At 35.0% G+C, this 27,375-nt stretch overlaps 2 protein-coding genes across 6 annotated transcripts in view; one reads left to right on the forward strand and one right to left on the reverse strand.

The window, feature by feature from the left end:
- The window catches only part of KIAA0319L (KIAA0319 like), a 249,023-nt gene that overhangs the window by 159,562 nt on the left and 62,086 nt on the right, over positions 1-27,375 (forward strand). The window contains exon 21 of one of the 2 annotated variants that reach the window (XM_071217547.1): positions 2,873-3,064. The exons of the other annotated variant lie outside the window; for it this stretch is intronic. Coding sequence (XP_071073648.1) covers positions 2,873-2,889 — 17 coding nt within the window. The 3' untranslated portion in view covers positions 2,890-3,064. Of the gene's footprint in view, positions 1-2,872; positions 3,065-27,375 lie in introns of those variants that run through there. 2 annotated transcript variants of the gene reach the window in all.
- ZMYM4 (zinc finger MYM-type containing 4) overlaps positions 1-27,375 on the reverse strand; it is a 199,677-nt gene that overhangs the window by 40,136 nt on the left and 132,166 nt on the right. For all 4 annotated transcript variants that reach the window (XM_004472218.3, XM_012530540.4, XM_058303901.2 and 1 more), the window contains exons 3-14: positions 25,726-26,250; positions 24,005-24,066; positions 23,484-23,654; positions 16,596-16,680; positions 16,110-16,365; positions 8,711-8,885; positions 8,389-8,601; positions 4,482-4,632; positions 3,882-3,997; positions 3,187-3,462; positions 2,445-2,595; positions 1,454-1,626 (exon numbers count right to left, since the gene is read on the reverse strand). In XM_004472218.3, coding sequence (XP_004472275.1) covers positions 1,454-1,626; positions 2,445-2,595; positions 3,187-3,462; positions 3,882-3,997; positions 4,482-4,632; positions 8,389-8,601; positions 8,711-8,885; positions 16,110-16,365; positions 16,596-16,680; positions 23,484-23,654; positions 24,005-24,066; positions 25,726-26,250 — 2,354 coding nt within the window. The remainder of the gene's footprint in view (positions 1-1,453; positions 1,627-2,444; positions 2,596-3,186; positions 3,463-3,881; positions 3,998-4,481; positions 4,633-8,388; positions 8,602-8,710; positions 8,886-16,109; positions 16,366-16,595; positions 16,681-23,483; positions 23,655-24,004; positions 24,067-25,725; positions 26,251-27,375) is intronic.

Below are 27,375 nucleotides of genomic sequence, written 5' to 3' on the forward strand. Positions count from 1 at the left end.
GGTCGGGGCCCACCGCCACCCCTGAAGGAAGCTCGGCATGGGTGCAGAGTGCCCTCGGGTCTCCCCTTCTCGGCAGCCATGCTTCCATGGCCGCCCCTCCTCCCGGATGGCGCCACACGATGCCTTGTGGGGCGGCACCCTTCTTCTTCTTTCTCCCTGCGCAGGCGCAGGGCGGAAAAATCCAGTCTGCCCTTTTCCCTCCCCCCACAGCAGCAACAGCCAGGCGTGGGCGGGAAACTCAAGTCTGCCCTCTACCCCAGAAACAGCAGCCACCAATCACTAAACCCTGCCACATCCCCCAGCAACAGCAACAGCCAATCCCTAATCACCACCCCTCCCCCGTCCAGTACCGCCCACTGACCTTCCTCTGGCAACCAATCAGAACAGGGCGTGGCTTCAACCAATCAGCCTTCCCCAGCCCCTATAAAACTGTTGCCTCTCCCTCAATAAAGTTGGACTTGCGTGTTTACCTTGTCTCCCTGGTAGTTCTTCTGCTGTGCGCCCTCCAGTCCTGAGAGCCCCCGACAAGGGCCTGGCCTCCCTTGTCCCCAGTTCGTCGCCTGCTTCGCCGGGCGACCCCGTCAGCCGAACCGCGCAACCCCTGTGAGACCGACCCCTCGTCTGCTGCCGGACCGACCCCTCGTCCCAAGTGGGACCGACCCCTCATCCTAGGCTGGACCGACCCCTCGTCCGCAGCCAGACCCCACCTCTACCGACCGAGCAAGCCGCCGCACGGGAGGGTCACAGTTCAAACCCCAGGCCTCCTTGACCCGTGTGGAGCTGGCCCATGCGCAGTGCTGATGCGTGCAAGGAGTGCCGCCCCACGCAGGGGTGACCCCCACTCAGGGGAGCCCCACGCGCAAGGAGTGCGCCCCATAAGGAGAGCCACCCAGCACAAAAGAAAGTGCAGCCTGCCCAGGAATGGTGCCACAGACACGGAGAGCTTACACAGCAAGATGACATAACAAAAGAGAGACACAGATTTCCAAGCCGCTGACAACAACAGAAGTGGATAAAGAACAAGCAGCAAATGGACACAGAGAACAGACAACCAGGGTTGGGGGGCCGGGAGGAGGGGGATAAATAAAAAATAAATCTTAAAAAAAAAAAAAGAACTTCATTATTAAAAAAAAAAAAAAAAAAACAGAGTAAAGTAAAAATAAGACCTTTCTAAAAGACTTCAAAAGAATCATTTTAAATAATAAATTATATTTTTAAATACCTTAAAATCTTGAGTACAACTGATAAGTCTCCTTAAGGAAATGAAAAACAAAAAGAATAAAACTCTACTGACATTAAAATATTCCTAAATCTAATATATTAATTGCTGGAGAAGACATTTAACACCTAAAAATTTCAAATCACTAAATGCACTTCATACTACATGAAGGAATTTAAGAGAGAATAATTTATGCCCTAACCTGAAAAACTCAGGGATATTTATTATATTTACCTGATAGAACAAAACTGTATATTTGGACATGCATTCTTCACAACAAAACTCTTCCACCTTCCCTCCCAAATTATTCTGTACCAATTTGGGAGATGTCTGTAAACAGTAACTGCACATCTTACAATGATTTCCCCAGCGTTTTGCCAAGTCATGTTTATACAGCAATTTGCAACCTAAAAATCAGGAAAGATCAGATTAATGTTAGGGAGAAATACTAAGTATAAATATCTTTAATATAAATGGATTTAAATGGTTAGAAAGTTCTCACATTTGGGTCCTAACGAATCAGTAGGTCAAAAGATCAATTTAGAGGCTAGCTAATAGCATTTTTAAAAATGAAATAAGACATGACAGGACAAGATAGAAAATATAAGAGTGTGTCACATGTAGTAAAAGTAAGTTTTATTTCATGAAATTTTTATTTGGGTACATGATTATATACTGTGTCACAATGTAAAATGTATAACTTTTTTTGTGTTGGGTTCCTAAGATTTGAAAGGCACTGGTCTAGGAGGCCAATCTTGTATAGTTTTAGAAGATATTAAAACACTCTGAACACATAAATAAAAGAGTCATCTAAATAAAGGAAAAACAACCTATAGTGTATTTATTTGCACAATTCAGGTTATGGATATTTAAAACAATAAAAGCATAGTCCTGGGATGCTACCAAAATTTAAGGAGTTCCCCTTAGAAATCAATTCAAGAACTTAAAAGATCTTTGAGGTCCTGTCAACCCAATGTTAAATTTTTCCACATCACCATCATCTTCTGCTTTATACTTTGGTATCCTTCATTTTAACTTCTATATATTAGGAAGCATTTGAACACTAGTTCAACCCTAGTGAGCTAGGTGTAAACAAAATAAAAAGGTTTTGACATTATACATAAATGATAAAACAGATAAATTTATAGAGAGTAATAGCTTAACTTATCAACTGCTTTTATAACAATCAATATGCTCCACAGGTAAGATAATCTTCTGTCTTTACCTTCACTACAGAATGACTTGTCAGCACCTGAGAATCGCACAGTCTCCTTTACAATTTTCTCAATTTTACAATATTCACACATTGCCATTACATTATTTATTTTCTTATATTCATCAGAACAATTCTTGCCACAGAACTGAAACATTTTACCCTGTAAAGAAATAATCATTAAGTATTAAACATTCAGTTTACCACATTATGGAAATCCTTATTATCCCTTTTATTTTAAAACCAAATGGAGTAAGTTTCAGAGAGGAAAGCTAAACATTTTACAGATAGCCTGGTTTACACGCTGTAGGGAGCCACCCGCTGTGAGACCTATCTACAACCTTCCACAACATGGCGGATCTCACAACATGGCAGAGTTCACAAATCTGCCCTGTCATTTCCTTATTCTCCTCCTCCCTGCTTCTTTGTTCTCCCTCTAGCGCCACTACTCAGGTGACCACAGCAATACCCATGCGCAAGGAGCGAAACTCCGCAGACCCGTACGAACTGTCGGCCAATCCCCTCCTTGGACGTCTGCCACCCACAAGACCAGCCTATCACCTATGTACACGTTCCCTCCCCTCTCTATATATCCCTGTGTTTTACCCTCAATAAATGAGACTTGATCAGAATCCTGTCTTGTCTCCATTCTTCTCTCGACTCCTGCCCCACCCTGCTTCTTCCCACAGGTCCCTGGACTCGCCCCCGCCGGACCAGAGCAATACTCAAAATTTATCACGATGCTATACTTTACCTTGTAGTCAAGAAGTTCTGGTTTTGTAGCAAAAAGACGGTTACAGTGCTGACACTTGAGTTTTACAACACTTCGTGTAAACCCAACATGTTGGGATTGGGCAGCAAGACGCTGGAGACCAGCTGCAGCAGAGCTACTAATGGATGTGGGAGAAACAGCAGAGGTGTTACCTCCTCCTGCTGACACGGTTGAACCTGTTGGGATGCTTACAATAACTTGACCTTGAGATAAGGGCACTACTGAGGAATTCATTCCTGTTGGTTTACTGAACAAATTCTGAAAACAAAAACAAATAAAAAGATCAAGCTAATCATTTGTTCAAATTAAGTGTTAAGCGCTTCTATATACCAAGTATAGCTCTAGGCAATTAAGATACACTGGTGAAGTAAAAAATCCCTGCCATTGATCAGTTCACAATCAAATGGGGTGAGTCTCACATCCAAAAAATCAAATAATTCAACTAACAATCTTCTTCATAAATAATATCCTTCCAATAGATAATCTAAACCTTTTAATTTTTATAGAAGACAGTTAAATGACATGTCTCTGAGTATAGGATAAACCAAAGATTCCAAATTTAATAGGACTGAGATAGAAATTTAGGCAATCCAGGTACTAACGACCACCTAATAAGCTTGCATTACTATGGTAGGTGAATCACTGACTGGAGAAGAGGAAGGTTTCTGAAGCCATACCTGGAAAGCTACCACACAACTGTAGCTGCAGAAGTTGCGTATACTTCCATCTGACATGGCCAGGTGATACTGAGGGATTGCTGAGGTTTTACAACTGTTACACTGAACTTGTACACCTTAGAAAATAAAAATAAAAATGAGTAATATATACAAGTGTACACAAATGCATGAGAAAATAAATACTATACAATATACTAAAATTCAAGGGCCATGTTAAATTGTAGGAACTAAAACTAAACTCAATAGTGTCATATACAGGCAGAATCTAACAACAATTAAAAAATTAATTTAAAATTGTCACCATCTACCCTGAACCTAAAAAATAAATAAATCTTGAAATAAATCAGGTACTGATAACAAAAACATATTAAAGAAGTCATATGAAATTCTTTTGGTAAAGGGGCAATGTACAAACAGGCAAGCAAATAAACATAAAATAAGCAATTAAGGTAACATTTCACAACCAAGATTTTAAATATTTTAAAGTTTGCCATTAAAAACCTACAAAATTTGGACAAAAATCAGCACTATAAAAACAAAGTAATAACTACAATTTTTTCTAAACTATTATAGTTATAAAGTTTATGAAACCAATATTACCTGCAGAAGTAACCGTTTTAACTCTATAAGCAGATAAGCAATTAACAGAACAGAAAAGTTCAGTCTTTCCCAAGCTATTGGTGTTTTCAATCATTTCTGCGGAGGATCTCAGTGATTTGCAAAGTGCACATGGTGTAATTTTGGCTGATTTCTATTAAAAGAATAAACAATATTCATTTATACCAAATTCCTAGTAAATGCATTATGTCTTGACACTTTATGCTCAATGTTCTGTTGAAAGATTTTAAATTGGTGGCATTTAAACTTCTATGATTACAATCTTTCCATAAAGAAATAAAATTTACAAAGTCACCCAATACACATACTCCTAAAGCTTTATGTTTATATTATTTATGCTTGCATATAACACTGAAAAAAGTTTCATAAAACAATACTTATCATGTTAATATTTGTTTATACTTCGATATCTTCCATTCTGTTCTATTACACTAAAAAAATAATGCTGGCTACAACCCAGTAGTTAATTTCAGGAGCTACTAAAATGTGTAACCATAGTCCTAAAAACCTATTTTTAACAATAACACAAGAGAAATCATGTTCTTATACTGTCCAAAAAATAGGGAGATCCAAAAGGGGGGGAAAAGCTATAGATAGCAATAAAAAGTAAAATATAAGCAATGAAGTGGTAGTAATAAACATTAGGTGTCACAAGTGTCCAAACATAAATGACAACTCAATTGGAGATCGGCAGCAAATAATGCTAAATTTTATTATCATGTCACACACTCATGTTAAATTATAGAGTATGTCCAGTACCCTTTAGCAGATTTTAGGATCTCTATTCCTTTCTGAAGGATAAAGTTGCAAGATTTGCTATTAAAACAGAGACACGTTACTATGAGCATATTCCTGTATGTCTGCTATCTCCCCACCATCAATTCCCTGTTCCTCCGCACTCCAGGACTGCAAATACCAACTTCATTTGTAAGACAGGCAAGGGTCATCTCTGTGAAGCTTTTGCTAATAGTCCCATTTTGGCCTATCAAATAGAACTAACCATGCTTTCTCTGTGCCCCGCTGTACCCCACACATACTTCTATCACAATATCTCTAAGTAGTCATTTATATGTCTATTTCTCCCAAAACAGAAATTCCCTCAAAACAGAAATTACAGCTAATGTTTGTTGAATAAATTAGGTATAAGAAGAAAGGAAAGTAGCAGCAATGAATATCTACACTGTGCCAGATTCTCTAAAAGGTGCTTTCTCACTCTATACTTAATTTAATCCTGGAAACATGACATAGACGGTGATAAAAATGAGAAAAATGGGTCTCATAGAGTTTAACTGTTTTTCCAAAGGTAAAACTGTATTTGAAAGGAAAGTCTGGGAAAAAAAATTTAGATCTGCCTTTCTACATTCAAGTTCTTTACCACTGGACATTTTAATGTAATTAAAAGGGCTAAATTAAATGTAATGAATTGATTTTAAAACTAGGACGTTTCATTTTATTTCTCTTCCTCCAGTGGAATATGAACCATCTTTCAAGAATAGAATCCAAGCCACTTTGAATACTGATACAATATGAGAAAAAGAACAGTCTCTTGGACAAGGCTAATATACACAATGATATTCTTCTTTTTTCTTTGCCCTAGGAGAGCAAACACAATGTTTCTAAAGGGAAAAATAGGGAAGCGGATGTGGCTCAACTGATAGAGTGTCCGCCTACCATATAGGAGGTCCAGGGTTCAAACCCAGGGCCCTCCTGACCCATGTGGTGAGCTGGCCCACGTACAGTGCTGCTGCACGCAAGGAGTGCCATGCCACGCAGGGGTGTCCCCCGCATAGGGGAGCCCCACGCACAAGGAGTGTGCCCTACAAGGAGAGCTGCCCTGTGCAAAAAAAGTGCAGCCCGTCCAGGAGTCACACCGCACACACAGAGATCTAACGCAGCAAGATGATGGAACAAAAAGAGACACAGATTCCCAGTGCCACCAAGAATGCCAGCAGACACAAAAAAATACACAGTGAATGGACACAAGAGAGCAGACAACCAGGGTGGGGGAAGGAGAGAGAATAAATCTTAAAAAAATAAAAGGGAAAAATAAACAGGAAGGCTAAGCCCTTTTAATATACCTGATACTATGACAACACTGTATAAATATATAACATTCTGTATAATGTTTATAATTCCAAAACCACTGCAAAGTTATCAGAACAATTTAAAAGAAATTTCCAAATCAACAAAATTCAATTCACCAATTTTGGTGACCTGTATAAAAATTCACTCTATTATAAGAAAAAAGAATGACCAGCAAGTGTACCGAAACAGGGAGTCATTGTAAAATTTAAAAAATAAAAAGTACTTACTATTGCTTTAGGTTTATTAATTTTGAAATCTATTATTTATGAAAGATACTAGACTGAAAGGCTACATACTGTATGATTCCAACTACATGACATTTTGGAAAAGGTAAACTACAAAGACAATAAAATGATCAGCAGTCGCCACGGTTTGGGGGGGCAAAAGGGGACGAGAGGAGGGTTGAACAGGGAGAACACAGGATATTTTTAAAGCAGTCAAACTATTCTGTATGGTACCATAAAGGTGGATACATGACATTAGGCTTTTGTCAAAACCCATAGGACTGTACAACACAAAGAAAGAATCCTAATGTAAACTAGAGACTTTAGTTAGTAATAATGAATCAATATTGGTTCATCATTTGTAACAAATTTATCACACTAATGCAAGATATTAATAAATACGGGAAACTGTGTAGGGAGTATATAGGAACTCTGAATACATTCTGTGCAATTTTTCTATAAACCTAAAATTGCTCTAGAAATGTTTATTAAAAATACTAATATTTTATCAAAACTAAAATCTAATGCACACAAATTGCACAAAAGACATCTGTAATACAGAGTTCATTAAGTTTATCATCTTCAAACCTTACCAATTCATAAAATAATATAAACCCCAATCTATTTTTTCCTATTTCCTGACGAAAAGGAAAAAAACCCTTTTTTATAACAATTATGAGATTTTGATTTTCTAGTTTGCAATTTCAACCATATGGATCTCAGTTCAAAAATAAGTATTCAGCCTTATCTTATAAAATAAAGTACATATGTATACATTCAAACCAAAATAATTTTCAAAGATCAGAAGGTTACACACCAAAAAAAAATGGAATTGGTTATCTGGGAAATTATATTATTTTTCTTCTTTGTGCTTTTCTACATTTTCAAAATATTCTCCAAAATACAAATCCACATTTGAAATTTAAAAAAAGCTATACCTTAACACATGTATTTCAAATGCATGAGAAGAAACTGCTACTTAAAGACTATATAACATGCATTCATTCAACATACTTTTTTTTTTTTTTTAAGATTTTTTATTTCCCTCCCCTTCCCCACCCCCCTCCCAGTTGTCTGCTCTCTGTGTCCATTTGCTGTGTGTTCTTCTGTGTCTGCTTGTATTCTTATCAGCGGCACCTGGAATCTGTGTCTCTTTTTGTTGCATCATCTTGCTGCATCAGCTCTCTGTGTATGCGGCACCAGTCCTGGGCAGGCTGCACTTTTGTCATGCTGGGCGGCTTTCCTTACGGGGCACACTCCTTGCGTGTGGGGCTCCCCTACGTGGGGGACACCCCAGTGTGGCAGGGCATTCCTTGCGCAGATCAGCACTTGCACATGGGCCAGCTTATCACACGGGTCAGGAGGCTCTGGGTTTGAACCTTGGACCTCCCATGTGGTAGACGGATGCCCTATTCGTTGGGCCAAATCAGCTTCCCTACATATACTATTTTTAGGTAAAGAATATTAGTAAGACAATTAATAACCTCGATATTTTTGCGACATTTTCATAATTTCAACCAAATTACTTTAGATTACTCTGAAATGAATAAAGACATCAGGATTAAATAAGAATCATGTACCTGCTTGTATGCTGTGACACATGTTGAACTACAAAACTTTTTAGACTGTCCCTCTATTTGAAGCATGTGGCACTGACCAGAGCCACTGTAACAGTAACCCCCACAGTTCTCACAACAGTTCATGGTGAGGTTGTTAGCAGAACGAAACTTGGAGAAGCAGGCATCACTGCAAAGTTTATGTACTACATTCTGATAATTAACTTCATGTCGAATCTAGGAATTAAAAAACAAACTATAAATAACAAGCAAAGACCATCAAAAACTCTTCTTTAAGCACAAATATTAGACTCTTCCCCCCAAGTAAGGTAAAAAGGTAACTTACAACAGCATTCTTCTGACACATACTGCACTTGGTTGAAATGCTATTTGTATTTATGGTAACAACAGGTTTCCTTTTCAGTTCATATGTTGACAAACATGACTGACTGCAAAAATCCTTACTAGTGGTGGTATTTTCAAATTGGGCAGTGATCACATCCTTTGGATTTAAAATGTCCCTAAAAATGACAAGAAAGATAAAATAAGCCACAGTATAATTCATGTTTCCACTGTGTACATTAAAATAACCAAACAAAACAGAGCTAAATGTAGTTTAGTGGAAAGTGCACTGGAATTGAAGTAAAATTCTGGGTCTGAAGTCCTGCTTTGGAACTTACTAGCAATCTGATCTTAGATGAACTGGCCTATTGCTTTGATACTTAAGTTCTGCCTAGTAAGACTAAATATGACATATGCCATAGAAGTGCTGTGTGAGAATTAGTATATTATATTTCAAAAATTAAAAGAGTATACACCAAATAGTTAGTTAGCATGCATTATCTCTAGCAAGTAGGATTACAACAGGAGATTTTAATTTTCTTCTTTAAGGTTTTCTGTATTTTCAAAATATTTTAAAAAGATATTAATAATTTTACATTTGAAAAATTTAAATACACATTATCTTTTAAAAGTAAAAAATGCATTTTAAATCACTCAAGTGTACACTCTAGCACTTTTTACATCTATATAATTTTTTTATTTTTTAGACATTAGTAGAAGCAAATAAAGATTAAAACCTTAATGATAAAGGCTCTCTACCACTTCACTCTTAATCCTACCCAAACCAGTCTTTTTACATAGTTTTTGTTTGTTTGTTTTTTTTGGAGGTACTGGGACTGAGAATTGAACCCAGGACCTCGTATGCAGGAGGCTGGTGCTCAACCACTGAGCCATATCAGCTCCCCTATGTTGGCTCCCTTGTCTGTTTGCTTATTGTCCACTCGCTTGTTTTCTTTAGGCGGTACTGGGAACCGAACCAGGACCTCCCATGCGGGACACAGGCACTCAACTGCGTAAGCCACATCCACTCCCCTACAGAGTTTTTTAGATGGCTTATGAATAGGTCATTTAAAAAATACCTTGAGGATGTTTTCTAAACAATGTCTCCTCCCATAAGCATGCACTCACATAATGGTAAATAAACTGTTATATTTATTGCTGCATCTTATATGATTAGAAACAGATTATATGATCAGAATACTTTTTAGGAAAAATTACAACTATTTCTGTTTAGCTAAAAGATAATAGTGAACATAATGTAAATCATCACAAGGAATGTGTGGTACTGTAACATATTACAATATTACATTACATAGCACTATATCAAGTAGCTCCAGACTACTTGCTTTTTGCATTATTTTCTTGTCTTTGCAGTTACTATTAGGTTTTAATGTATTTCATTTATAGGGCTATTTAAGTGAGCAGTTGCATTTGAGCCAGGAAGAGACTAAGCCTTAAGGAATTTAAAGTTGGCTCTCAAGTAGCTCAAAGTTTACTGAGGCAAATAGACAATATATAAAATACCACTACAGAAGCATTCGTAAAATATACAATACAGTAGCAAAGAATTTTGAAAAAGATATACTGTAAAAATCTAAAGGAGGAAACAATTCTTTCAGATCACGTTACATGAAAGGCTGCAAAAAGAATGTAAAGTTTGAGCCAGACTTTAGTTTTCTAAAAGATTAAAGCGATAAGGAATTTTAAGCATGGGGATAGCATGGAACAAGGCAATGGAAGCATAAAAGTAGGTACTTCTCACTATTCTCAGAATGCTTAGAGTCCAATTAGATTACATTTCATGCCAAAACGAAGAGGAGCAATCTCATTTCAGATCACTGAAAACTGAGAAATGGCATAGACAATCCTAGAAGAGTTACTTCTATTGAGTACCATTATCTCAATAAATCATATTCACAAAATCCTCCAAATTACATCTTTTATGTAGGATTTTGAAATAGTTTTTTTTTTTAAACTGTTGGGCCCCTATTATTAAGGAAACCTGAACATTAAATGATGATTAGCCAAAGTATTATATATACAGAATTTAGATTAAATTCAAGATGCAAAGACATATAGTTAACAAAAGCTTAAGGAAGACAAAAATTGACACCCTGAACAGCTAAGGGGTTTCTTTAACCTGAGTACTACTGCTATATTTCTACTGGTTTATAAAATTAACAGTAGCTACTAGGAAGAGTATCTTGTCTTTCTCTTTCTATTCAAATTAAATTAGAACTCTTCTTATAGGGATTGACTCACAAATTAAACCTGTTTGACTATATGGGAAATCTAAGGGGAAAAATGCATGTGCCAAAATTAACTATCTACATGACACTGAGAAAACACTTTTTAACTTCTTTGAATCTGATTCCCTTATATTTAAAGTAAAATCCAATTCTATAATTCTATAAGCAGATAAACCTCGTTATCCCAACCTATTGTAATGATTTTGTAAATAAGAGGAAAAAGGTAAAATGGTGACCAGGAAGTAAAGTGGAGTACAAAGAAAATGAGGTTGATCAACGGATAAGGACTGAAGCAAGAAGAAAAAAAAAGAAGAGAGAAGGTGGGGGAAAAGACAGAAAATAAACAAGGAAAAAAGGCGAAGGAATTATGCAGGAAAGGAGTACCTGAAAAGAAGAGAAAGAGGCAGATGGAAAAGAGTAAGGGAAAGAAAAAGGTAAAAGAATAAGTGAATAAAGAATCAAATTATAACTAGCTTAAAAAGTGAAAAATTTACACAGTATAGAAAGTAGAGAGATGGGTAAGACCAACCATGACAAAAGAAGAGAAATTTAACCTTAAGGAACAAGTGAATTACATAGTATGAAACTACAGATAATATACAATATGTAGGTAAAAATGAGTTGTCCTTGCGAAGCAGACTTGTACCAGTGGATAGGGCATCCGCCTACCATACAGGAGGCCCGCAGTTCAAACCCTGGGCCTCCTTGACCCATGTGGAGCTGGCCCATGCGTAGTGCTGATGCGTGCAAGGACTGCCGTGCCACACAGGGGTGTCCCCTACATAGGGGAGCCCCACGCACAAGGAATGTGCCCCGTAAGGAGAGCCGCCCAGTGCGAAAGAAGTGCAGCCTGCCCAAGAATGGCACCACACACACACAGAGCTGACGCAACAAAAAGAAACACAGATTGTCGTTGCTACTAATAAGGATAGAAGCGGTCACAGAACACACAGTGAATGGACACAGTACAGAAAACTGGGGGCGGGCGGTGAAGGGGAGAGAAATAAAACAATAAAACAATAAATAAATAAATGAGTTGCCCTCAAATAAAGGTAGAGCCGGCACTAGAGGCCAAAATGGTCATGAAAAACTTAGATGAAAAGAATAAAAAAAAAATCACAGAAAGAGGGCACACATTTTAAAACTTCCGTGACGTTGTTATAGTTATTTTGAAAATAACCGATAAATCTTTGAAAGATCTATATTATACTAGCATAAAAAGAGAAATATCATTGAAATTTTAGAAACTGCTGATCCCTAAAGTAATAATTAAATAAAGAAGCATAAAAGAAAGTTAGTATGTGATATTACTTCAGGGCAAAATTGGAAACAGGAAAAAAAAACACTAAAAACTACAATTATTTTTTCAGAAAAATATATTGTATTTTTATTAACAACCTGATACCATTTATTATAACTATATTCCTACACTACTTGGCTGCATATTCTTTTATCACTTCAAACTGACAATGATTTTATTATATTTTCTGTAGAGAAAAGAGAGATGATTCAGTCTTTCTTTAGCACAACTGATAAAAATTTGTCTTATGCTTATAGTTCAGAAATATTTATTTTAAACTCCATAATTGCTGCTGCATAGTTGCTGTTTGTCTCAATATAGAGTGTATCACATGTCTTATGTTTACAATTGTTAAAAATTATAATTTTTAAGCTGATTTTAATCTCAAAGCCTGATGATGAACATTCTGGAATAAACATATTAGACGTGATATATACCTAGATACTCATTTCTAAAAGCATGTGTCAACTTTAACAACAGTATAAATAAGAAGGTTAATTTTGCTAAACTAAACTTACCAATAGCATTATGTGGAAATCAATTATTCAAGCAAATAAATTGTAACTTTAAAGTAATGAGTAGCTTTTTATTTTTTTTAAGTTAGCGGCATTAATTCTCTCACACAACAAGTATTTATTATTAAGTATCTACTATGAGTCAGGGATTTCTAGATGCTGGGCACATAGCCGAGGACATGATCATCAAAGTTTCTATTCTTCTGAAGCTTATGTTCTTATGAAATAAATAAAAAGGAAAGTAAGCCAAAATCTATCACTCAAAATAGACATGGGAAACTACATATTCTAACAATGACAGCATAAATCACATATAACATTTTTTAAAAACAAAAACACCCTTTTAGGAAATTTCTTCACAAAAGGAATTTACAAGTTGCAAAATATCAATCTTTTACCTAACAAATTTCATTTCTGAACAAAAATGGGTATAAAGTATTTTAATCACTTTTTAATCAATATACATAGTTCTAAATGACTTTTTAGCCACATGTTAGCATTAAGTAGACCCTCAGGAAATAGAAGTGTGCAACCAATGAAGATACTCAAATGAATGAACCACCCACCTATCAACGGCCAATTGATTTTTGACAAGGATGCCAAGTCTACTAAATGGGGAAAGTCCAGTCTCCCCAACAAATGGTATTGGGATAACTGGATATTCACATGTAAAAGAATCAGAGTAAAACCCTACCTCATGTCATATATAAAATTTAATTTAGAAAGGACCAACAACCTAAATTTAAAGTTAATATTATAAAAACTCTTACCAGAAAATATAGGGAAATGTTTTTAAGGGCCTTGTAGATGTAAGGGATTCTTAGATTTCACACCAAAATCATAAGAAAACAGATAAATTGGACTTCATCATCTAATTACAACTTTCGTGCACTGAAGGAAAGTATCAAGGAAGTGAAAAGAACGGGAGAAAATATTTGGAAACCATTTATTGGATAACGGTTTAATATCTAGAATATATAAAGAATTTCTACAACTCAACTACAAGAAGACCAACAACTCCATTGAGAAATGGGCAAAAGACTTGAATAGGCATTTTCCTCCAAAGAAGATATACAAGTTGCTAGTAAGCACATGAAAAGATGCTCAACCCAAACCTGATTAGACATTAGGAAAATGCAAATCAAAACCAGGAGCTATCACCTCACACCCACTAGAATGGCTACTATTTTTAAAAAAAACAGAACATTACAAGTGTTGGAGAGGATGTGGAGAAATAGGAATGCTCATTTATTGCTGATGGTAATGTAAAATGGTGTAGTCGCTGTGGAAGACAGTTTGGTGATTTCTCAGGCTGTTACATATAGAACTACCATAGGATCCAGCAATGCCACTTCTAAGTATATACCCAAAAGAACTGACACGTATTTGTAAACCAATGTTCACAACAGCCAAAAGGAAGAAGCAACTCAGATGTCCAAAATGTGGTATATACAAAGGAATATTATTTAGTCTTAAAAAGGAATGAAGTTCTGATACATGCTACTACATAGATGAGCCTGGAAAACATCAAGTCTTTCCTTTGTCAGACACAAAGGGAAAGATATTGCACAGTTCCATTTATATAAATAGCTAAATTACACAAATTCATAGAGAAATAGACTATAGGTTACCAGAGAAGGTAGGAGGGGGGAGAATGGAGAGTAAATACATAATAGGTGTGAGGTTTCTATTTGTGGTGACAGGACTGTTCTAGGAATGGATTGTGTAACTTTGTAATCCCACTGAAGCTTGGGGCTGGTTAAAATGGGAAAGTTTATGTTGTATATATGTCTACACAATCAAATGCAATACATGATTCTGGACTGGATCTAATAATGAAGGAGAAAAGGCCCAAAAGGACATTATTGGGAATACAAAATAACTGGAACACAGGCTATAACCTTTATATCAATGTTAAATTTCTTGAACTTTATAACTGTAGTTAAAACGAGTGTCCTTGTTCTAAGGAAATGTACATGGAAGCATTAAATGCTGAAGAACCATGATGTATACAACCTATTCTCAACTGTTTAGAAAACAGAAATATGGATAGATAGAATGATAAAGAAATGTGGCAAAATATTAAAGTTGGTGGATCTGGGTATCTGAGTGTGGGATATGTTGGAGCTCTCTGTACGGGTTTTATATTATTTTTGCAACTGCACTTTAAGTTTGTAATTCAAAATAAAGTTGTTGTTTTTTTTTAAAGAAAGAATGTGCCATCAGCTTAAAAAAATAATACTCAAAACAAAAGGTTGTGGAAGTTTTTGTTGTTGTTACTATTGATTTAAATATCAGTAATGTTAAAAGGAAAATACAGTTTTCAAAGGAAACTATTTTAAAGGTCAATCTACATGGGGCTATATGAATTATGGCATACCTTTAAACTGTCATTTACTACCTCAAATATAACCAAAACTTAACCTTTCAGTTGTTTCAAAGAAACAAAGCATAAAGGGATGTGTGTATAATTAACTTCCAGAACTGCTAACCATATTCAAATTTCCTTAAAATGTCTCTCATCTAAACTATGTGTTTTTTCACCAGTACCAGAAGATGAAGCTTCTTTTTCCTTTTTCAGACAGAGAAAGGCTACATCCATCTGAGAAACTAGTAACACTAATACTTAAAAGTAATAAATTATGGTTTGAACAGTTTAATAAAAGAGGTGAATGTGTTTCAGACAAAGGGCATTATTTTCCTCCTGACTTACTCAATAAATAGTTTTCTAACAACCACCTACAAAGTTAGCCCAAGTTAATGTATATTTCTCAAATATATCATAACTTACTAATGTCATAAGATCATACGCCTTTTACTGTGATTAAGAATTGCAATAGACACTTTGAAGTAGTACAGATATTGAAAAGATACATACATATTTTGAAAGCCATCTAAAGTCAATTAGAAATATATAATAAATTCCAATATATAATTGGAATTATCTTTTTTTTTTACCCTGATAACTATGAAATCTTAACTATGTATTGAATTTAAATATCTATTGTCTACAGTTATAAGATAAAACACTGTGGTCATGTAATGGTGTGGTTTTTGTTTTATAAAGCATCTCAGCTAAGAAGGATAGAAGAGTCAGTTGCAAAACCACCTTTTATAAAAGGCACATTATTTAAAGCTCAAAGAAAGCTTAGTACCTACCAACTAAAAAAGGGTGAAAGCAGCAGCATCATACTGGTACTAAATAATGTGGTATTTCTCAAAAACAACAACAAATAACAATACAGAAACATGGAAAATTAAACACAATACATAGACCAAGACCAGAGTATGCTAAAAGAAAAAAGAAATTAAAGAAAATAATTTAGAATTCTGCTATACTTTGAGCAACTTGAGCAAGTTTTCTTGGTAGGAGGAGGCAGTGGACGGGCAGGTGGAACTGTATATCCAGTGAGGCACAGTGTAGAGCAGAATAGCTGAGTAGACCCTTTCCTCTGATAAGCAGTTTGCCCCTTTTGGAGGATTTTTTTACAACCAGAACAGGAAACTCGAACAGCTGTGGCTGGAACTGAAGGAAGCATTTTATTCATGCCAGATGATGCCAGTGAAGACTGAAAGCCAGTAGTCAACTGTGGAGCTTAAAAAGAAAAATTTAAAGAAAAAATGCTTTACTTTTTAACAGGAATTTTAAGTATACATGCTTTCTCTTTTAGAGTCTTAAAACCCAACACTAATTATGCAATATACAATTAAAGACATTCTAAATGGACAGAGAGAACTGCCTGTTTACTAATTCAAGTAGATACTTCCTCTCTCATACTGGTCAGAATAAATAAGCATGATTCTTTACTCAGTTCTATTTCTTACCAAGAGGACTGCCACTGACTGAAAACACAGCACTAATTTTCAGTTCCCCGTCTTGAGTTTTTTGCTGTTGGCCATGACCATACTCCTTAAAAAAGGAAAAAATAATAAATATATAGAAAAAAATAAGTATAAGGCATCTAAAGAAATTCAAACATTCAAAACATTTTACTATCCCTATATAGAAGTAGAAAATGCTTATTATATTAACATTAACAAGAACTAATAGCATGCAAAACAGCAAGCAAACTATAATTGCAATAAAGATAGGATCAGAGGGAAAAAAATCTAAGTATCTACCAGACATTTATATATTTAATAATAATATTTATCTCTTATAAAAGTAATACACACTCACCATAGAAAATTCAGACAGGTAGAAATTAGAAAAAGATTCTAATTATATTTCCATCACCTCAAAACAACCACTATTATTCTTTTGGTATATTTCTTTCCAGTCTTTTCCTCTCTTCTATTCAGAGGTTTTATTTCTTATATAGTTGTAATTATGCTGAATTTACCATTCTTATAAACTGGGTTTTTTTGATCAACTGAATTATCTGAATCTTTGCATATTATTACATTTTACTACAAAAATAATGTCTAATTGCTAAATATCAGTGTTTCTTAAATTGGAATCCAAGGACCCCAGGTCTGTAAATATATTCCAGAAAATCTGAAAATACTAGAAAAACATTTTTTAAAGCCTTTCATTTGAAAGATTTTTAAGTGAATGTAAACATATTTTGAGTCTCTAATAACCACCATAAAAGTGAGTTCTACTACAAGTTTTCAGTGCTGTCCTTTGCTTTTATACTCTACTACTATTTTAACTCACTGTTAAAGTTTCATACTGAAACTTGCAAAAACCTGTAGATCCTTCTTCTCAGCCATTTCAGACATAACCCCTTTTTGTTGTGCTGGGGGGTGTCAGTACATTACTAAAATTTGTACATTATTCAATCTAATACTAGATTTAATAGACATATTAAATTACACAGGACTGGGACACACTGTTGCACTCATCTCAGGCACAAAATGAGGGGGGCACCAAAAATCTCAGTAGTCAAGATAAACTGTATTTTAATTCTATTAAAAAAAAAAAACTAATGCAAAAAAGCTATAATGAACAAAATATCAAAGTTTTAAATAAAGATAGGATCAATGTTACTGATTTATCATTTTGCCTCAAGCTCCAATATGGCCCTGCTTAGAACTCATAGTATAAAACCATAACCCAATGTTGGTCTATTTATGTTTCCACATATTTGGTACAGTCCGTAATGCCACAATGAACATCTCTGTGAATATTCATACTTCCATACAGGATTACCTACTGAAGAAAGGATTCTTAATGTGGAATGACTGGGTAAAGGGTACATAGTATAAGTTCTTAAGACATAACAACAGACCATTTTCCAAAAAAAGCTGGTCTCAATTATATTTAACCCAGCAATCTATGGGGGGAAAAAACATTTAAATGATCTCTTCCCACTGTAGTTTCAATTGGCTATTCTTTTTGTAACGTCCATTTTCAAAAAAGCATTCTGATGTAATGATATTGACCCTCCATAGCATTTATCAACATTTCCTCAACATGTAGCTTGAATTAAACCTTTTACATACTGAAAGTTTCTATTTTTATGCCAAAAATCTGACAATCTTTACCTTTATGACTTCTTCTATCTCTTACACATTTCTACTTCCATAATAAAATAATAAAGTGGTTTCATTGTTTATAATTCAGTCCTTTAATCCAGGGGTCAGCAAAGTTTATCTGTAAAGGGCCAGATAGCAAATAATTTCGACTTTGTGGGGCTATATGGTTTCTGTCACAACTATTGAACTCTGCCCTTGCAGAGCAAAAGCAGCCATAGAAAATATGTAAATGAATGACTGTGGCAATGTTCCAGTAATACTTTATTTACAAAACAGTGGACAAAAAAATAAAACAAAACAAATGGGGGGCAGGCTGGATTTGGCCTGCAGCCCACAATTTGCCAACCCGTGTTTTAATTTGTTTGGGATTTATTTCCTTTTGATTATGGGTATTCATCTTCTTTCTCTAAATGGCTAATGAATTCCTTCCATTCATCACTGATTAATATATCAAATTCTTAAATATAATGTCTATTTGGGGGCTATCTATTCTATATCACTATAATGTGACTTTACGTCACATTAGCTTAATGAAAATAATTGTGGGATGTTTAATAGGGTTTGCTATGCTCAACCTTTTCAACTATTTTTTACAATCTTTAATGTATTATATATGTACATGCAAGCACATGCATGCACACATATTATTTATTCTTCTTCAAAATAACAAACCTAAGCATATTGATATTTTCATCAGAATTGCATCAAACCTATATTTTAATTTAGGAATAAGTGATATCTTCATAAAATTTCTTACATTAAAAATGGCTTCCCAAAATCATTCAAATTGTCTTTTATCTGACCTAAGTACTTTTTAGCAGTTATCATCTAATCGGGTAACTGGTTCATAGAAATATTGCTATCTTTTATATAATTCAACTAGCTACACCACTAAATTTTCATTAATTCTATTAATTTTCTAAGAAAGACCCTTACCAGAGAATGATGATGACTTTGTCTCCCCTTTTCCATTATTTATTCTTCTAATTTCTTTAACATGCATTGGGCCAAAATCCAACAAGAGTTAAATAATAATGGTGACATCAGTATTTTATGTTCTTTTAGTAATTATTAACAGAAGGTTTCTACCATTTTACTTTTAAATTCGATGATTGTTATTGGTCAGAAGTAGATATTTCTTTACCATGATCAAGAGAGTATCTATTATAAGAAATGCATAATGAATTACATAAGATGTCTTTTGGTAGCTAATAAAATGATTATAGTCTTATTTGACCTGTTGATGAAATATATATATTAAAAGATTTTCTAATATTGACTCATTCTGACATGCTTATGTTATATAGTATGATAGAGCACATTTTAAATTAGAATAAAAAATATAAATTTTTTAAAACTCAGAAAACCACAGAAATAATTGGTACTCATTAGTATACTTTACTAGTCTCCAATCATCTTTCTTTCTTATTCTCTATAGCAACTATTCCAAACTTAACACTGTCCTTAAGCTTCACGTACATATTACTTATGAAACAGTAAAATAAGGTTATGTCTTAAGTACTCTATCTTGCAAAATGCCTTCAAGGCAGAATTCATGTTTGGTTTATGTATTTCCTACAATGCCTAACTTTACAAATACCTGATAAGCAATGACCAATAAATGATTAATAAATGATTTTGAGAAGCAAAAATCTCACTGATAATCTAAAAGTTTTCAAAGAACAAAAGAAAAAAATAAACTAAAAAATAATAATAAAAATAAAATAAAAGCTTTCATAGGTATAAAACATAAGTCTTTTAGTGATTCCTTTACTGCTCCTCTGTGTATCACAAAGGAAAATCCCTTCAGTATTTCAGAACAGTATTTTAGAAATAAAGAACTTAACTTCTAAAGACAAGTTAACTTGACTTGGCTTAAAAAAAAGGGGGGGGGGGGGAGGAAAAGAAGGATAAAAAAAAAGACAACCAAAAAAACCCCAAAAGCCATCAACAACTGAATTTGTTGCATTATACTTTCCAAGACTATATAAAGCACTATTGTGAAAATTAGTTGCTTTCCTATCCTAATCTATGTATCTCAATGGAAGTATAGATTAGCTCTCCTTCTATTATTATGAGCAAAAAGAAAGAAAAAAAAAAGAAGTTTGATTTAAATGTAATGTTTACTAAGTGTCCAGTTTTTAGACCTTACGGAAAAAGGAAGGAAGACAAATGAGATCTATGACACTCCTTTAAAAACTTCTATTTTAAAATTAAGTCTCTTTATTTACAGAAAGATTAATAAACTAATAAGAATAAGACCACCTTGAATATGGCCCCAGATTGTCTCCTCAGCCATGTGACCTTAAGTAACTAACTTAACCTCTATTAATCTCAGCTTCCTCTTCTATAAATGTGGTTGATATCCTCGACTCTGGCCATTTTATACAGGGTTGTTAGGAAAATGTAACAAAAAAGCACATGTAAAAGCATCTGTTACTACAAAAGTGCTATAGAAATTAGGTAACATAAAATGAAATAGGAAGGCCACAGTAATGTTATGCCAGAAACAGGCAGGAAGAGGACTGATGAAAGCAAAAAATTGTAATGGAAGAAATAACCAAGTACAAATGGGAAGAAGAAGTTAAATATAAACATAGATTTCAGCACCTTCCTTAATGGTTTATATGGGAAAGTAAGGAAATTAAGACCAAAGAGGATTATGTCTTTAAGAAGGAGAATAAGGAAATAAGCTGAGAACAAAGCTACAAGTTAACGACAGAAAGAAGCCAAGAGGTTTTGAAAAGGTACTATAAGCTAAAGTTATGATCTTATTTAACCATGAGAACAGCTACTAGTAATTGATGTTCAAAAGTAAAGGATGATTGGTCACTATGGTTATGTCTATTAGCATTTAAAATTTAGGTCAATAGCACTATATTAGAAACTAAGAAAATAATATACTGGAACTCCTCTTTTCCATTCTATGGGAGATGAATAAAAGTAATAAGCATTACACAGTATTGAAGAGCAAGGAGTACAGAATTTCCAGTGGCTATGGGGGAGTGGGGGGAGAGGTGGGATGGGGAGAAGGATAGCTAAAAGGAAGAAGAGACACAAAGGAGGAGGAAGAGGGAGAAGAAGAAGAGGAAGAACAAGAACAAGTACAAAAAAAGAGAAGGGAAAAACCAGGTACCTGCAATTTATAACATGAGATTCCTGGGGGGATTTCTAGAAGAATTATCAAAGGCCTGATCCTAAAGAGATGGTGTGGCCGACAACAGGGAGGAATGCCCAGTGAAAACCTGGATTTACCCATTCACATACTGGGATTGTCTTATTGTAGTGGTCAAGGGTAAAGAATGCTTCTGGACCTTACACCCAGGTTCTATTCACATTCCTCAAAAGTCTAATTTCAGATGGGTGAGCCTTTGGGGAAGTTCTTCCCCATTAGGTATTTTATAACATATTATTACATTCTAAGGAAATATACAAAAATGAAGGTGTTTCTGTTTCCTGACTACTCCCATCCTATTTGTATTGTTGTCATTGGAACCTCTGATGGGTTTCAAAACAGGGATATTGATAACCCTTCCTGATGAGCTTTGCTATTACTACCTTTTCGTCCCGATGAAAGGGTCACGTATAAAGAGAGAGTGACGCCTCTGGTACTCAATAGCATTACGATTTCTTATGTATTTCCCACATCCACACTGGGACAGGTAAAGAGAAATGACATTTGTCCTATATACACGGCTGTAGTCTTCTGAGGAATGTACAAACAGACATGGCTGTAGTCTTCTGAGGAATGCACTCCCACATGAACACTAACTGGGTGTCAAGACATCTATTTATCCCTAATTCAGATATTTAAGATCTCCTCTCTACCTGCTTCTACAAACATGCTTCCAATTTACCTTCTATTCAAATATTTTCATATTCCTTTTACTCTGCCATCTTCTTTGTAGGCAGCATACTCATATCCATCCAACTCTTACATCTTTAGCACTACTACCCTGGACAGCTACCTTCCACTGGGCAACATGAAATTCTTGCTTAACTGAGATTAGTCTGATTCATGTGAGTCATCTATCTCTATAACCCCCTTACTCTAAACAATGGTTCTCAACAGATGATGATTTTGTCTCCCAGTGGACATTTGGCAATGTGTGGGGATATTCTTGGTTGTTACAACAGGGTGAGAGGGGTGCTACTGGCATCTAGTAACTAGAAGCCAGAAATACTGGTATGCATTCCAAAACGCATAGGACAGCCTCCTAAAACAAAGAATTATCTGGCTCAAAATATCAACAGTGCCAAGGTTAAGAAACCCTGCTCAAGGAAATATGAATGAAAAATTCACAGAAGTCTTACATTTTCAAGAACCCTAACAGAAAGATAGTGAAAGGTAAGCTTTCTCCAGACCAAATTTCATTTCAGAGAAAAAGCTCATTCATGCAATCTTTACTTCTCATCCTCTGAACTCTTGTCATTTGTACAAAACACATAACACCCTCAAAAAACTGCTGCTACTGTGTATTCATCCCTTGGACAATTTCCTACATTCCAAAATGACTGCAACATCTACTTTCTTCTACTCCAATCACTGAAATGTCATTAACTGCATGGATAACTACGCTGGCTTGAGGACTTCACAGGAGCAGACTCCAAGACTTTTACCTCCAGAGTAACCTCGAAATAGCAGCACTCTACCCTTACCCCTATTACTCAACAGACTGCAAACTCAGAATCTTACATCACTCTTCAAAGCCTTTTACCTGCAACCCACTAACCTAATCAAATGGCTCTTCAATCAATTAATCCTTCCAAACATAACCGGTACATTAACTCCTCCTGACAAATTCATACTTTGCCTGTACTTCATTAGCAGTACTTACAAGGGACTTATTACCCTATATGAACTTAATCACACCATAAACCTTCATAAAACACCATAAACCTTCAGCCATGTCTGCTATATCACTCTCTAATCAATAAAGACTCTCACACTTACCCTAATACTGTCCTAAAATACATTGCAAAAATCACAGAATAATGGTATTAAGAAACAATGTAGATTAAAAGCCTTAATTACCACTCAGGAATAATTCCATATAATTCTTGATGATTCTTTAGCATTATTCTCACAAGATATTTCAAACTGCCTCAACCTTCATAGGAGTCTCCTTTCATTCTGTCAACAAACTACTTCTTAACCAACAACTTCCTCTCTGAAGTGAAAAATTCAATGTGTGGAACAAAAAGAAGAAAAAAAAAAGGTGAAATGTTTACTTGAGCATTGTCAGGTTCATCTTTAATTTTGTCTAGTAGTCCCTGCTGTGGTGCCATTGCTTTGTCATACTCATCATCCAAAGGTTCTTCTTTAATTCTAATATTTGATGCAAAGGAATTCCCCAGTTCCGAACCAATGGATTCTTTATTGGCAAATGGGTAGCTGGAATCCTAAAACACAATATAAAGGATTAATAAATATTCAGATTTAAAAATTATTCCTCTTCAGGTTTAATACCCAAAGAAAAGCTCAATGGAAAGGAAGAAGTCTAGGGACATTCAGCAGAGTCCCTCTACCTAAACGTAAATCTGCTATACATCTAAATATCAAGTACAAATTAAGTACCTAAGAGTTGAGGTTTCTTAGAAAGTCTCCAAAGATGCCTTTATCCAAATAATAAATGAAAAGAAGGAAATCAGCACTCTACCTAACACATACAGTTACAGTTTAGAAAGTGACATAGAGAAAACTTTGACACTTGCCACAGTTACAGCAATCTACATATACACTGAAAACTTACCCTAAAGTTTGTTTCTGGGGTTTGTGGTAAATGGGTATGTAATGTTTCTTCAACTTGATTAGCTATTGAAAGAAAAAAAAAACAACAACACACATGTACATGAATAACAAATCTTATAAAGAGTGACCTAAAAAGCTGTCATTTATTTATCACCTCTCTTTCCCAATAAAGATGCCCATTAAAGTGAGCTGGGTCCCCCCCAAAAAAAAGTCTGAAAGGAAGCCTCACTCAAGATTCTGTACAGTCTGGCCCCACCTAATTTTTAGCCTATCTCACATCTTTTCCTTGCTCAAACCCAAATAAGATTATTTTATTTATTATGCTCTGAAAATGGCTTACTTGCTCTCCTCCATTTTTGCTTAATTGTTCAAGTCCCCTGTCTATCTTAATTTAAGTCTTCCATAATTAGCTCAGTTTAAAATTCACCTCTTCTTTTCCAATGAATCCTTTCCTGTCCACTGAATTCAAAATCATCTCTCTTCTAAGAATCCTTAAAACATACTCTTTCAGTAATCTGAAAGAAATCTTCTTGTATTACCTTATGACAAGCTCTTCTACCACGGTCTTTAATTATAAATGAATTCTTATTATATTCAGTTGGTCATTAAAATATCTACCACCTGACCTGTCTTGTTCCTTCTACTACCAGACATTACATTCCTTGAGGATAAGGACTTTCCTGATCTTCAGTATTCCCTACAGTATACCCTTGCACAGCCTTATACCTAAGGGATACCCAAAACACTTGCTCTCTTTAACAGTTCGGTTTGTTCTTTCCACCTTATATTTCCTATTATTTTCAGAGGAAATATAAGAATGGGTATAAGTATACCTTACTTTCCTTTACATCTACAGAATATTTATTGAAAAATTATTATTTTTACTGCACCAGGTTAGATTTGAGAACACAAAGATGAATAAGATATAGTCTGGCCCTCAAGAAACTCCTATACTAGAAGGTAAACCAAAACAAATATAGAAATACAATATTGTGTGATGACTACTATAAATAATGAGGCCTGTACAAAATGCTGTGGAACTACAAATAAAGAAATAATTCATTTTTGAAGTGGAGAGGTTTAATGACTACAGAGTATAAGAGGTTTATGAGTTACACCTTATTGGACACCAGTACTTTCACAGGCATATATATAAAGAGAGGAAATAGCATGCAGGCAAATGAAACAGGAGGAAGAAAGAAAGGCACAGAAGTAAGAAAATATATGCTATATTCCAGAATGATTTGGAGCTAAAGTACAGGGCTCACTAGGCAAAGAGGCTCAAGTTGCCTCAAGAACTTTCTACAACACAACATAGAAATGTTAACAAAAAGAAAAACCCTCTCTAATTTAGAATAATTGGTGGAACAGCAGTTTGATTTACTGCTTACAGCACACAGAAGTTAAATTCAACTTCAGGTTCCAATATCCAACCACAGAAAATGAACAGGTGATTCGAATACCTTGCCTTCTTATCAAAATATTGCGAGCAGGGGAGTGAGATATGAGATTTAGAGCTATTTTTCAGTCATTTACACCATTACCAAAAGTTACTGTGAGAAATTCAGCCCTCTGCAAAGAACAAGGATAAAAGAAAAATGACAAGCTTACAATGAATTTAACTGTTCATACTTCATTTAACATCACAATTAATAAGAGCTTTAATATTATGAGTACTTTGTTATTTTTTCTGTTTTATGGTTCTATTCCAACAATTATTACCTGCTTTATCAAAAAAACTGCTTTTCAACCTTGAATCCAAATCTTTATGGGGTTTATCCAACCGTTTTTCACGTTCATGATAAGTTAGGTCTCTATTTTTCTCCTTTCCAGAAAATGTCTCTTTGCTGTTTTCTCTTACTAGACTAAAATCTTTCCGTACGGATTTAAAGACAGAAACCTGATCAAACTGTTTAGGAAAGTCTTTTTTTACTTTATTTTGAATTTGTATTTCATTTTCATTGTCTGATTCATGCTGTGTGACTCTTCTGTCTATTTCCAAGCTATCATCAGTATGAATTGAAGAAACAAGATTGTCCTTTGAACTAAAATCCTGTTCATCCTCATTGTCACTACCAACGACTGGAATTCCTGCAAGATCCCCAGAGTTCAAAAAATAATCATCTTCATCCAGCAATGAATTTTCAGATCCTGTTTGATTCGGCATTCCATAAGACATGCTGTCAAGGGTAGGAGTTAGGTTGTGGTCTATATCTTCAGACATTTCTGTATCCATGATACCACCACCTTAAAAAGTAAAATACTGTTTAGACAAATGATAGTGCTAAAGGCGACCACATTTATAAGGTCTGTTTGGTATTTAGCCAAATATATATATATTTTTCTTTTTCCAACACAATATAGATATTACCATAGTATTCATTTAAACACTTAAATATAGGTGTGACAAATTATGACTAGCCTCTTGCAAATAAGGAAACAGTGTCCCAAAACTTAAACTATTTTAAGTTAGAAAGCAAGGCAATGTGATAACAGAGAAAAGAGCACCAACTTCAGTATTAGACACATCTGTATTGGATGGAATCCTAGCTTGATCCCTGAAAACTCTGTGTGATCCTGAGAAGTAAACTCTGAGTCTCCCTAATTGTAAAATGGCATAATACTAACCTTGTAGTTTATTTGTTGTGAGAATTAGTGATATAGTATGTATGGTCTACTAATACAAAGTCTGACACACAGAAGGGGATACAAAGATGGTAATAATAACTATTATGGTGATTCTTCTGAGAAACCGAGATTAGAACTCAGGTTTGCTCTAACACTAATAAACCCATATAGCAGACAGTATTTACAATGGCAAATATTTAAACAAAAAAAAAATTTAGCCAAGCTAGAATAAATAAAAAATCTGTTTACTGTTCCTAACTATATGCTAAAGTCTCTCCCATCCCCCAAAATAAACCAGTCCTACTGTCTTCATTCATCCTTGATTTATAGTCAAATGTCTGGGGAAAAAGTCTACACTAGTTTGTTTCTACTTCATCTCCCAATCATTAATAATTTGAACTTCATGTACTCTGGTTCCCAACTTTTGACTGGAAATGATCTTGTTAAGATCATCAATGATCTCCTCATGGTCAAACCCAATAGACTTCTTCAATCTTTATGTGATATTTGGTACTACCGCTGGGATGAAAACCTTTTTGACACTACATTTCTTCCTACCTTTCTAATTTGTCTTTCCATTTATTTCATACTTCTCTGTTCAGTCCTCCTCCTTGCATTCTACACACTCAGGCTGAGTAATTTTGTCTGTACTCATGGCCTTGACTTTTGCTGCTGATTTCCTAAGCACCATTATCTTTGACTTAGATGTTCCTTCCAAGACCCAGTTGTATATATTTAACTAGC

Source organism: Dasypus novemcinctus, chromosome 9 (assembly GCF_030445035.2).
Source record: "Dasypus novemcinctus isolate mDasNov1 chromosome 9, mDasNov1.1.hap2, whole genome shotgun sequence".
Taxonomy (NCBI): domain Eukaryota; kingdom Metazoa; phylum Chordata; class Mammalia; order Cingulata; family Dasypodidae; genus Dasypus; species Dasypus novemcinctus.